A 14,210-nucleotide genomic window follows, 5' to 3' on the forward strand; every position below is an offset into this window, starting at 1 on the left:
CTCTCCATCATTTAGCTGGGGGCCACCTGGAACCCCCTCAAGGACCACTGGTGGACCCCGGGCCACTGGTTGAGAACCACTGCACTACATACATAGTCGGATGCTGTGTGTGTGGACACTGACTGGGATGAACACACGTGCTCATTCATATATACTGTAACGTATACAGTACAGAGTGCACACATCAATTAATTTGTGCATATTGCATACATCAATTAATTTATGAATTTACCGGTACTTCCACATAGTGTAAATGCTACACACAAACATGAACACACATCAAATGTCAATAGTGTGTATATATTACACACACACACGCACACAAACACTGATCTGTTTCCGCAATCTGGCACACCGCGATAAGCCCATGCACTGATCTAATATATCATTTGATTTAACGGACACGGACACACGTGCAGTCACGCACGTGGTTGCGGTCGTGTGTGCGCACACACACACACACAAAATCTACTTTTTCATCCCTCCTTTTGATGTACAATGCACAGCAGCACACACACACAAACCAACAGATTGCACTGTGATATTAGTCCTATTCTTGTCATACAGTCTGTCTGATCTCGATCAGTCATCTCTCCCCAGATATACGCTGTGTATATTTGCCACCACAGAGAACATTGCTGCTGATGCAACGTGCTGTACGCCGAGTTTGTGCAGCACAATTTGTCTTGTCACCGCCCGTCGAGTTCCTTTCCATGAGTTCAAAGCCATTCACAATCGAGGAAGAGAGAGAGGGCTGATGTCTGTCTGTCTGTCTGTCTGTCTGTCTGTATCTCAGTATCATCTGTTTGTTGTGTCCTATATATTCTATTACTGCCCCTTTCACCCAGCCACGTGTGTCCGATAGTAGTGGCAATCATTTGTCATTGATTCATGTTTTAGTCCCTGCCAGGCCAAAGACTTGGGGAGACTATGTATTGCACCCTGTCCGTGTCTCTGTCCTTGTCCGTCCGTCTGTCTGCGACCAGCTAATCTCCACCACTGTTGGCCCCAGTTGCTGACTTGCTGCCATACTGTGGACGCCAGAGAAGAACCTCTGTCCCAATTTTTTCGGACCAACCTGTCATAGCGACACAATGACGCTGTAATGATGCAAAACCATTATTTCGTTGCCATTCCTATCCTCCTACAGACATTGTCCAAAAAACACAAGAGCCACCTGTCATATGCATGCATGTATGAAAACACATGCACTGTCTATCACACAAACGCAGGCATGTGCACGCACGCACGTACACACACACACACACACACACAGTACACATGCGCGGTTGTAGAAGTGTGAAACGCATATCTGCTGGTCCGATGGTTCATGATGGGGACATTGCGACCGTTCTGCCTCCTCTGCCCTGTGAGATGACTCTCAAACGAAGGTTATTAAGCGATAAATTGAAACACCCCCCCCCCCCAATTCAAAAGGTTAAAGACACCCTCAAAGCTCAGCCTCATTTTTATGCATGCGGGGAGTGAGTTCAATTGTGTCATTTTAAGAGTGCTATCAGAGGGTTTGGGGTGCAATTAAGGCAGATGGACAAAAGACTGTTGTCATGTGACATGTCTGTTTGACAATTAGTTGTGTAATAACAGTCACTTACTGTGTCCAGCTGTCACCAGAGGGTGTGTGTGTGTGTGTGTGTGTGTGTGTGTGTGTGTGTGTGTGTGTGTGTGTGTGTGGACTACCAAGAGGACATGGTCAATGGGCATCACTTCCTGTACACTTTCATCTCCACTGGCCATGAAATACGCTCACAGGACTCAATTAACACCACCCTCCACGCGTCTCCCCCACCCCTCTTTCCCTTTGATCCTTTCACTCCTTCACCTCTTCGCTCTTGTTTGTTGTCTTGTTTTGTTCTCTTGTTCCTTCTCTCCCCATTACTCCCTTTCTTCCTTAATTGCGATAAAGCATTCTCTTTTGCTTTGGTTCACTGTCTTGTCTACCATCCTCATGAACTATATAGCACTCCCTGAGTTTCGTTCACTGTCTACCCATCCTCATTAATAGTGTAGCACTCTCTGCATTCTCATTCCCTCTCTCCCCTTATCTTTCTGTCCACTGTATTTCTCACTATAGTCTCACTCTTCCTCCGTCTCCCTATCATCTCCTCGTTTCCATGTCTCTCTCTGTGTGTGTGTGTGTGTGTGTGTGTGTGTGTGTCTCTCTCTCTCTCTCTCTCTCTCTCTCTCTCTCTCTCTCTCTCTGTGACATGCACACACACACACACACACACCCTATGGCTCTTTCTTTTTCTCTCTGTTCAGATTAAGACAGTTGCCTCTGGACAGGAGAAGTACAGAATAAGGAAATGTAGGTTGAAGTGAGGGTGAAAAGCAGAGATATGAGGGTTACAGAGTTGTTTCAGAAGTCCTCGCTAGTACACGTCATAGTGTGTGCCATTGTAAACATCTTGATATGTATTCATTGTGTTCATCTCAACATGCCTAAGGCAGCCTGTCCTATTGACTTGCAGATTACATGGCACTCTTAAAAAAATGGCTTGGCCATGTGTTCATTTGGTTTTGCAAAGTATGCAAAGTATAAAGTGTGCAAAGTATGTCACCTGTTTTTTAATATTTATTTTATGATTATCAACAAGTAGCTCCACAGTATGTCTGATCCATGCATTTATTCATGCATTTATTATATTGGGGCGGCAGTGGCTCAGGGGTAGAGTGACCGGATAGGAACCGCAAGGTTCCCAGTTCAAACCCGGGCTCCCGCAGAGTTAGTGTCAAAGTGTCCTTGAGCAAGACTCTGAACCCCTAATTGCTCTCGATGTGCAGGTTGGTGCCTTGCCTGGTTTCCTCCGGCATCGGTGTGTGAATGGGTGAATGTAATGCACAATCTCTGTAAAGCGCCTTGGATAAAGGCGCTATATAAATGCACCATTTACCATTTATTTATTCTCTCTCTGGGGATAAGATGGCGTTGTTTAATGCAATCAGATTTTCTGTTTGGATGTATGGGCTATCAAGGCCCGCATACCTTCCGGGTATGATGATGTCACGGGCATACCCTCTATATTCACCTGCCAATAAGTATAGAACCAGACATTGCAATGATTTTCCCCTGATGTAAGTAGAGTGAGTGTAAAGACTGTAAAGTAAAGAGAGTGTAAAAAAGGTAAAGGATGAACAAAGCAGAGTGCTGTGACAGTGATTGTGCTGTAAGAGAGGGGAATTGAAGGGGAAAACGAGAAGAGGAGGAGGGGGGGTGGACAAATACAGGTGTTGATAGGTCGATGACAGCCTGTGGCGTGACGGGAAATATAGAGGGAAGTACAGGAGAGAGGGAGGTACAGGAGAGAGGGAGGTAGGAGAGGGAGGTACAGGAGAGAGGGAGGTACAGGAGAGAGGGAGTGAGGGCAATTAAGGCCAGGTTGTCAGCGGAAGGAAAGTATAGAGGCGTTAGAGGAGACAAATTGAGGCACGGGAGTGAGAAGGAAAAGAGGTCAGAATTCAAGAAATAAGGGAAATAAGACTAATAAATAAATGGGAGGCAAGAGAGAGAAGGGGGGCTGTGAAGGAGCAAACATGACCCTTCACATAAACGAAAGTCAAGCGGAGAAGTAATGTATTGACAGAACAGGAAGGACAGAGTATAGGGGTCAAACTAATTTATTTAATAAATTGTAAATTGTATAATATCAATCCTATATTAAAGTTGCCAAAGGGTGTGGTCTGGCGGGCGGATAGACAGTTGGCGGTAATAATAATAATGATGATAGTATTTTGTTTGGTCCGATCTTGGCACAAACACTGGTCAGAATAGTCACACCAGGGGCCATGCTAGGGTCCCCCAGGTCCCCCTACACAGAGATATAACAGATCATGGGTGAATGAGGGATAGAACGATTGTATTGTTGGAATACTGGTGCGTTGGAATGGAAATTATTTTGATATTGAGAGGAGAGAGTGAATCAGTGGAAAATACCAGGACAGGAAGATTGAAAATGTGTGTGAGTGTGAGAGAAGAGGTGTGATGATTACATGTGCCAGCTTGAGTGTTGCCACGAAAGGGACCATGGCAGATGTGTCAGCTCTCATAATGCAGTGGTCCTCAAAGTTGGGTCCGGGGACCCCCATGGGGTAGGTACTTGAAGGGGTTCCCAGCCAAAATTAATAAAATCAGTTGAACCACTTTATCCCTATATGCATCGGCTGTTTGAAAATAGGTGATCTACCAGCTCACGACAATGTGAGCTGCTATTTAAAAACAATCAAGACCTTTATTTATTTATTAAAAAAAAAAAAGTTTTAAACATTTTAATAACTCAAATCTTGTATGGCAAGACAATCTGCAGCCAAGTCATTTTGTATTTATTTATTATAATTCTATTATCATTTGCATACCTATTTGGAACAGTATTGTTCGTCCCCTCTCTCTGTGTCATCTTTCATAATATAATTTAGTTTAAAAATCAGCTAGCATTAAGTCACATCTTTATGCGAACAGGAGCCGGGTTCAGAGTGAACTTTCATGTGAACCACCTCTACGGAAATGGAAAAAAAAACGAAATAGGTGTCAGCTTGAAGCAATTTATTTCTCTGGAACTTAATGGATTTACATACATTTGGCGCCATGAAGTCATTTTACAGGTAATCTCAGAGTTGCAAGGACTCATTTGGATGGTGCAGTGAAGGTCTCAAAGGAGGTTTTCCATCAGTGGTTCTATTTTGTTCTTAATTATTTGTTGTCCCCTTTTCTCTCTCCAGCCCACCAGCGAGGAGGACCTCTGCCCCATCTGCTACGCTCACTCCATCTCTGCCATCTTCAAACCCTGCTCACACAAGTCATGCAAGTGAGTAAACACATACAGACTTTCTTTCTTTCTTTCTTTCTTTCCCTCCCCGACTTTAAAAGTCAGGGCAACAGATCATTTTAAATGCTGGAATTTGGCATTCTCTAGAGTCTAGACAATGTAAAGGTCTAGAAGTCAATTCTAGACCTTTTCATTGTACATTAAGGCGATGTTGTACTCAAACTTCCAAAGCACTATGAAAACGCAACGGTATGTAGAACTAGCATCTTCCTCCACTCTTAAAGGGCCACTTCACCCCTTTTGCAACCAGATCTTATTTTAATGATCTTTAAAAGTCAAGAAACACTTTCCGGGGTTTTTTATGTGGGCAATTTATGTTTTTAGATATTTCAGTATTTCAAAGTGTCCATGGGTTCCATGATGACATCAACACAGGGCTCACTTCCTTCCTGGACTACAATCCCCATAATGCTTTGGTCCACTGCTCCTCCTTGTGGATAGGGGAGGGCTGTCTTACTGAGACAACATTCCATTCTGCTACCTGTAGGCCTATAGTACATTTTTCATTTTCATAGACTTCTAAAATCGTATAAAAAAAATGAATCAAGCGTAGCGATACTTCATTGAGGCAAGGAAGGCAGAAGGTTATTATATAGTTCCCCTCATTCATTCCCCCTAGTAATTAATTCTGCTTCTTTAAATCACCCTCCAGGCCACGCCCTCATTCCCACAGTGTAATTCAGGCGGCCTACTCAGCTCACTACTCATTCTCCAAGCTGAGCTGTCAAGCAGCTCGTGCGGCATCTGCGTCCCCGGCCTCCTCCCCGTAGTTCTTAGTCCAGGGGTTATTATGGGATATTATTGTATTGTTTGCGATTGTGTAGATTCATTGTGTTGAATCATGTGTTGATGTGTCATTACTGTGTATTGTTGTTCATGGATTATTGTATCTTTGGCTCTGCTCTGGAGGGTCGTTGATATCAGAGTTGTGTCTCGGTGCACAGATTATCTGATAGCACATGAGCAGAGCCACACGGCCATACTAACATGCAATAGCTTTGCAATAAATGGTTTATGGTTTAATGGTCAATCTGGGCTGAAGTGTCTCAATGAACTGATATTAATATTAGAAGTTGGCACTTATCTGTTGTTCCACCTGCACAGGGACCCCCTGGAGCACCCTCAAGGACGCCTGGGCATCCTTCAACATGTTTGTTGTTTTGGGGGAAACGGGGAGGGTGTTGCACAAGCATGGAGGCTCTGTTGTACAAAGCATTTCAGCCATCAGTCACTCGTTGTGTGTTGTTACCTTGGACCTCAGGGCATGCTTGTTCACCAATGGCCTGCACATTCATCTCACACGTGACATGAGGACAACCTGACAGAGGGCCATCAGAGGTCCTTGAGTCCTTGAATCCACGCTACGTGCGCGTGCACACACACACACACAGACACACACAGACACACACACACAGCACCCTACGTTGGACAGTTGATGGAAGTGTCCTGTGTGTGTGTGTGTGTGTGTCACCTCACCTGTATGTGTCAGTCTGTGTGTGTGTGTGTGTGTGTGTGTGTGTGTGTGTGTGTGTGTGTGTGTGTGTGTGTGTGTGTGTGTGTGTGTGTGTGTGTGTGTGTGTGTGTGTGCATCAGTGCATGCTCTAGTGCGTGTGTGAGATTTATTATGTGAGTCAGCTGTGTGATGAATGCTGATGGCGGCTAAACCCTCCTCAGCACAGTGGGGAGACCTTGGGTCAGATTCATATTCCGCTACATATTTTATGTCGTCTCTGGAGTGCGTTTGATTTGGCTTAGCTGCCGTGCCGACTCAGCAGCTGCAAGTGGTTTCTCTTGTGTCCGTTCCTGATGTCCATTCATTCTTATCACCTCTTCTACTTCTAACCCCACAGTACATCCATCCCCCCTCTCTGCACAGTGGCCATAATCTATGTATCCCCCATGCTGTCTCTCTCTCACTCTCTCTCTCTCTCTCTCTTTGCCTTAGGGCTGCAACTATCGGCTATTTTCTTTGCGATTATTCTATTGACTTTTTAGATTCATTGAATCATATGTTTGTAAACACATTTTTTTGATATATAGCCTATCCACGACTTAGGCACTTGCTATTTTATACTTTGATACTGTGTTTTGAGCTTATACCTTAGATTGGTTATTTTATTTTTTTAATTATGGATTATTGTGTATAATCCATTAACACTTCCAGTTCCATTCACTTTTGTACACCTCCTCTCTGTCCCACCAGAGCCTGCATCAACCAGCACCTGATGAACAACAAGGACTGTTTCTTCTGCAAGGCTACCATCACAGGAGTTGAAGACTATAGCAAACCCGCTGGCTCCTCCTAACACACAGGCTCACCGCATACGGACGCACATGCATAACTCTTTATGTAAAAGCATGCATTGTATGCACGGTAGGGCACATAATTATACAGCCACAGCCACACACGTACAGTACAGTATACTGAATGAGACATGAAGAGAACTGTGCAGCACGTGTGAGACACACACATTATATATTCACTCGCAGCACAGCCCTTTTCATGGATGTTATTCACTCCTAACTATCATAAGCCTCACAACACTTTAGGTCAACCCCAAGAATTGTGAGGTTTGTTGTATGTTTATGTGTATCTATATGCATTTGTGTGTGTTTGTATGCTTCTATCTTTGTGTCTGTCTGTATGTCCATCCGTCTCTCTGTCTGTCAGTCTTTCTGTCTCGCCATCTCTCTCTCTCTCTTTCTGACTGAGACTACAAAGAAGGTACTGTACCAGGGATGGTGTTTTTAGCACTTGTCCAGCAGGACTATTCAGCTACCATCATCCCAACACTATATACAGTAGCATCTCCATGTACTGTATGGCTAGCAAGGACAATTTCCCACTAGCCACATCAGAAAACTACTACTACTACTACTACTAGTACTACAACTACTACTCCCCCTGGTGTTAATAAACACAGACTACGTCGTCATGATGGACTGCTTCATGACAGCGTGTTAAGGGAAAGGTGGGAGGAACTCACTTGCTGGAGGCCAAGAATGACACGTCCTCACCAGTCAAGGAAAGTCATAAATATCGCATCAGTTACACAGCAAAGTACAAATAAGTGAGACAGGGGTGTGTGTGTGTGTGTGTGTGTGTGTGTGTGTGTGTGTGTGTGTGTACATACCTTCTTATCACAAAATATAATCACAGTGACAAATCTATAAAATGTTTATACTGTGCGCGTGTACGTTTACGCGCTTCTGTGGTTTTGTGTGTGTGAAGTGTTTTGGGGAGTTTCATAGAGAATGTCACAGGCGCAGCCTAGGGAAAACACAAGTTGTGTTGTATCGATATGATAAGGTTTTTGGAGGTTCTGTATGATAAGAATGAACTGGGGGAAAAAAATTAAGATATGCGCAATACATTGTGAAAGGGGAATCAAATAAGCTTCATTTTTACATTAGCTGAATAGATTTACAGCATTTTATTTGCATTGTTAGCAAGAAGTTGGGGAAAACAGACCCTTTAACAATGTGTGTGCCATATCAAGAGCACTAAAAATAGAAAAAACATAACACTGAAGCCGTTATTTAGTTTTCTTTTAAATTGATTTGTTCCTTTTTATTTTTTAATCCCGTCCCCCACATAGTAAAATCCTTGTAGGTAACAAGTCTGTGACCCTCTTTCCACCGGTTGGTTCCCAATGGGAACCGGTTAATTTCTTTTTGGTTTTTAGTCCATGAGCCAGAGCTCCAAAATTGGTGGGAAAAACTAAACACATATTAAATTGTTTATAGGATCAATACAAGAAAATGAATACATGATAAGCCTCCACAGTAGTAGCTTTTTCATATTTTCTAATAATTTTGCATATTTTCCTACATAATGCCTAATTTGCATATTTAAAAATGTAAAATTTCTAATACAATAAATCATTGTCTTCGTGTAAGTACTCAATTGGGGAAGTTTCATGGTGATAACAATCTAATATAGGTATGGTTTTGCCCACTCAATTCATAATTAACGTTCCAATTTTGGAGCTCTGGCTCATGGACTAAGAACCAAGAAAGAACTGAAACGGTTCCCATTGGGAACCAACAGGTGGAAAAGGGGCCAGAGTGTAAATCTGGACCCAAATGGATTCAGGTTTTATCTTTTAATCTCAGAGATATGCTTAATTTTATGAAAATAACCGATCAATAAGCTTATCTGCTGCATCACGACTTTATACTCGGCCTATTTCCATCCGTGAGTATAAATTGCCACTGACGATGTGTGTGCTGTGCACACTATTTCTGTCTCCACTTGAGATCATGTCTGATTCTATCCTATTCTATACACATTCTATACGTGCTATTCCCAACCTGTGGGCTGTGACGATATGGCAAGTGGGCCCCCAAATATTTGGCAAAACACTACGATTGTAATGATAATATAACATTTATAATTGTTTTTATGTAGAAAAATGTAATTTATTCTTTCATTTTTTAAGCAAACTTTATTCAAAGAGTACCCATGACATTGTATTCAAGTTTACAAACTCTTACAACTCATTGGTTTCATATTTTCTCCCACAACTTCCTTCCACCCCTCCCCAACCATCCACCATCCTTCCCCACGAGGCCGGACAACCAATATAATGTATACAATCCAATAAATTAAAGACCTAGTGAAATGAAAAATACTCACACTTTTAGACCATATTCGGAGTCATCATATGGGCATACCTAACAATGGATGCCAAAAGCCCAAAACAATGGGAAAATTTCCATTTTTGTGTAGTTTCTTTAATCAAAAGTACAGTAAAAATTTAAATGTAATTACTTCCTTTGAACGAAAACGTGATGCGTGAGTTGTGTGTGAGTCGACGTGTCGAGCCTCAAATTAATATTGATTTCATTCACCTGTTTTATTCCCATCTCTGCGTGTCTGTCCAAACACAGCTGCTTCTGATTACAGAACTACTCCCATATAGTCCCATTCAAGATGACATCCAGACAGTCTATTACTCATTTTAAACTTAATCAGCACGCTAAAATATATATCTGAAAACATTATAGGTTAGAAATAAGCCATGAGCTTTGCTGCCTGTCTCTCTGTGACTTTGTAAACAAACAATCTGCATGCATATGCACGCGTTGCGCATGTAGCAGAGCTATGTCCCATAGCCTCAAGGGATACAACATTCTGCGACGTTTCAGAGTTAAACTTCCAAATAAAATGCCCGTATTTTTCATTTCCTTAGGTCTTTAAATAATATATAACCTTGGAGACACACGACAGGAGACGTGGGAGTTGATGTTCCCTATAGAACACACACACACAAGTGCGCGCGCACACACACACACACACATACATACACACACACACACACACACACAAATATAGCCAGCCAGTCCCATACCATCAGACCTGTCCATCATATGATCCATTGGTATTGCCTGGCCATCTGTCTCCTCGACAGCTGCCTCTCAGCCATGGGAACACAGCACAGTAATGGAAAGTAAAAGGTGACTTTGGTGCGTTAGGATTGGCTCACCCCGTGCACCAGATGGGTGGCGCCTGCACCACAGACGCTGAATTTAAATAGAAGGACGCATCACTTCCACAAGTATCACAGTATCCGTTTCAATTTAGGTGACACTTTAAGTTAGAAAAATTAATTTTATTTGTATTTTATAAAATCTTTTTGTTTGTTTCATTTTCATATCTCTATGGGGAAAGTTTTAATATACATTTTATATGTAGCTACTAACTAACCACTCACATGATATAATTGATTACTAAAGTACAGCAGACCCACGGGTTAGGCTGACCAATACAACTGACTTGGCCCCTCTAAACTGTTTGACTAATGTGCAGAATGCAACGTAATACTGTACCCACCAAAGAAAAAATATTGTATTACTGTACCACTGCATTGTTTAGAGTTCTCTCATCTGCACTACAAGACAGTGTCTGAGAACATGTGAATACATTACAACTTGAAGGCTTATTGCTTATTGCTTTTTTTTTGTCACTAACTTGAGTGACCTCCATTGCTTAATGGTTTTCAGATGAGCTGTTTTGGACTTACTATTTTGTCTCACATTTTTATAGAAGGTTGTTTTGAACTGCCAATTCTTGGGAATGTGTTGAGGATTATTGTTTGATTCTTGATTTATTTTCTTTTTCTGGCAGCTTTTTTTATGTGAAGTAGTTTGATGTTGCTGTGTGCAATTCTGGATGATGTTTGCAGTACTGCAGTATGGATGGAGAATTGTCTGTCTCTAAGAAAGCTGGCCCAATGATAGATGAATTTGGTAATGCTTACCATACTGTTAACAAAGACATTACACTCGGCTAAGAAGATACTAGCTACTGTAGTTAAATGACTTTCTGTCATACTAGAGTGGCTCATTCTGGTACAACCACATTTGTAAAATGTAATTTGAATTGGCCTAGCAACTCAATCATTTTGTATCATATTCAGTCTGAGCGGAAAGGTCGGTCAGTCAATTTTGGTCAAAGTCTCCCAGGGACAGAAACCTTTTACCTTGAACCTTCTAGGGTCTGCTAGTTTTTTCCCCAAAGTATTTAGTCATTACTTTCGGTACACACATCAAAATATTGCATGTTTGAAATGTTAACCTAGAAACTTTTCAAGTAGCCTAGTAGAGGTGAGGTAGATTTATATCAGATGCAAATGTAAAGTTTCATTGAACATCCAAAATCACAATTGTTATTCATGGCTATGATCTGGCAATTTACAACTTGCATTGAATGAATATTTGACTATTATTACATACATAAAATAGGGACATCGGACGTGGGATTAATCTCATTCTCTTTTTGCACTTTTTGTGAGTTGCGCTGGAAAAATTACATAACTTAAACTTTGTAGGCTACAACTCACTCAGTGTGGTGAGCAGCCACCTCTTCCAAAAAATGATCTCTTCTGCGATGTCATTTCAACAAGATTACGATATATTCAGAGATGACATTTTCACTTTGGCAATGAGCAGCGACATTCATAAAACGAGTTTGAGCTCTGGTGCCCATCATTTGCTTCATTGCTTTGTAATGTTCAGTGTTATGAGCCAGAAAATGGGCCTACAAACCTGTGAAACTACTTGGATAATGTCACACCTTTAGCATTTAATTCTCTTATCAAATGATTCTACTGCAGTCGTTTCAGTTCGACTATTCTGCAGTGGGCAGCAGTTTGCAACCTGGGCATCATTTGGGGTTCCAGGAGATGGCAATTGCCTCTCCCTAGCTAGGCTAGCTATCACATTTAACCTACAAATTAAGGGATTTTATTCATATTTCTGCCACCTCTGAATGTTTTGGTTTTTTTTACAAATGAATACATTTTAGATTATTCTAGGCGCCTCTTTCTTTTTTCGTTTTTTCTTTAGAAAATAGCACATCTACAAGCTCACAACACATCGCATCGTGATGATGCGTTGTGAGCTTGTAGAGCTGCTATTTTTTAAATCGGGATTAAGTGTAAGTATGAAATTATGCCTCTGGCAGTTTACAATATTTGACAACATGGGGTTCTAATGGATATTGAAAGATGACTACAGTAGGGTTGTAATATATGGGCTGTATGAGTTGACAGTGGGAACACGCTGTTGAAATTGTGGCTAATGGCTAATGTTTTCAGTCTTTTTTGTGTGTGTGTGTGTGTGTGTGTGTGTGTGTGTGTGTGCATGCGTCTGCGCGTGATAGTATGTGCAAGTGTCGTTGCGTGCACACTTGTTTGAGGGAATTAACCATTTTAACTGATGGCGGTACTGACATGATAACATATGTCTACTGTTTGTTTGTTTTTGACCAGCGCTTATGTCTAAGCGCTGGTCAAAGGATCTTTTACGCTGTGCAAAACATTATTACAGACTGTTATATACGTTGTGTTTATGGCGGGCTGGTTTGGAGAGGGGGTGGGGTGTGTGGCTTATTGCTTTCTATTTCTCCTTTGTGAGTGAGAGTGCACATTATATCAATGATGTAACTGCATTAAATTATTTACCCTAAGCCAAAGGTCTGTCCTGTGTGTGTTCATTTGGGGCTAAGATTCAAGAGAGTGAGGTGGAAGGAGAGGGCTGAGGGGCAAGAATACGGTGACAGAGGAAGAATGAGAATCCATAAGACAGAATTTCACAAACATTGTCATTTCTGTTAGTGTTCTCTAAAAGTTAAACCATAAAAAGGGTTAAAACAGGGTCATCAGCAGTCTGTTATAGTACCACCATGAGGCCGGTCTGAAGACTGGGCGAAAACGTAATCCCCATCCACGGCCATTCTGGCCTGGCAGAGATTATTACAAAGGGATGTGTTAATGAATTTAGTGCCAATGTTCAAGCATTGACAATAGTGTTGACTCATGGCTGTAATCTTGTTACCTGCAGCTGTGTTGTTTACATAATATAATAGTGTAGGCCTACTATGGTCAGCTTCCATGACCTTGGGTGGCCGCAGCTTAGTGCAGGGGTTCTCAACTCGTGGGTCGTGACCCCTCTGGGGGTCACCAAATTATTTTGGGGGGTCCCCTAATTATTTAAAAAAGAAAATATTTTTTGCAACTGAATGGCTGGAAAATGGAAATGAAGAGTTCACATATAGTACACATATACACCTTTCCTAATGATTATCTGGTTTCAGTATTTATTTATGGTGTATTGTCTCTATTATTAAGGTTATTGTAGCAGTCAATGTATATTGGAGGCCGGGAGGGGGCGGGGCGGGGGTCCCGAGACACTGCCAAAGCATCTCCGGGGGTCCCCGGCCAAAAACGTTGAGAACCCCTGGCTTAGTGGATAGAGAAGCCGTCTGGTCACCGGTTTGCCTCTTGCAGTGGCATAGCCAGGATTTAGATTTTGGGTGGGAAAAATTACGGCGCAAATGGGACCCACTGAAATAAGAAAAATATATTTTAAATTGGCTACAATATGCAACGTATTATCAATGTATGAATGAATTAAAAACTTTATTCCGAACATGATAAAATTAGACAAAAAAATGAGTAAAAAAAAATTCAAAGAATTAAAATAAGTGCAATATAGAACAAATACAATAATATTCACAAAACAAAAAAAAAACAAGCCTCACTGGCTGCAAGTATTATAATTCTTCTATTCTTTACATGTTCGAAAAGGAGTACGGAGAAGTAAAAAACTTATTTAACCCTACCCTATCGCTTGACGTCAGTACATACCAAATTATCACAACAGGTATTTCAGAATTCAGATACCAATTGTCCATTCTCAAAGAAGCACAGTAGGTTATAGACAGCATTACATTATATGATACGTACGCAGGTATAATGCAAACATGACGTCCTGCACACAGCGCAAAAAGCATGGCCTACGGATGTGTATATTACAGGAAACTCCCGTTAAACTTTCCAAAAAACTCCCGAATTGTACCATCAC

General features: G+C 41.6%; 1 protein-coding gene across 3 annotated transcripts in view; it reads left to right on the forward strand.

Moving 5' to 3' along the window:
- Positions 1 to 12,819, forward strand: part of rnf123 (ring finger protein 123) — a 187,343-nt gene extending 174,524 nt beyond the window's left edge. For all 3 annotated transcript variants that reach the window (XM_083771405.1, XM_083771407.1, XM_083771406.1), the window contains exons 39-40: positions 4,735 to 4,820; positions 7,045 to 12,819. In XM_083771405.1, coding sequence (XP_083627531.1) covers positions 4,735 to 4,820; positions 7,045 to 7,147 — 189 coding nt within the window. In that variant the 3' untranslated portion in view covers positions 7,148 to 12,819. The remainder of the gene's footprint in view (positions 1 to 4,734; positions 4,821 to 7,044) is intronic.
- Positions 12,820 to 14,210: the final 1,391 nt, after the last annotated feature.

This window comes from Protomyctophum parallelum (assembly GCF_964188405.1).
Source record: "Protomyctophum parallelum genome assembly, chromosome: 8".
Classification (NCBI taxonomy): Eukaryota; Metazoa; Chordata; class Actinopteri; order Myctophiformes; family Myctophidae; genus Protomyctophum; species Protomyctophum parallelum.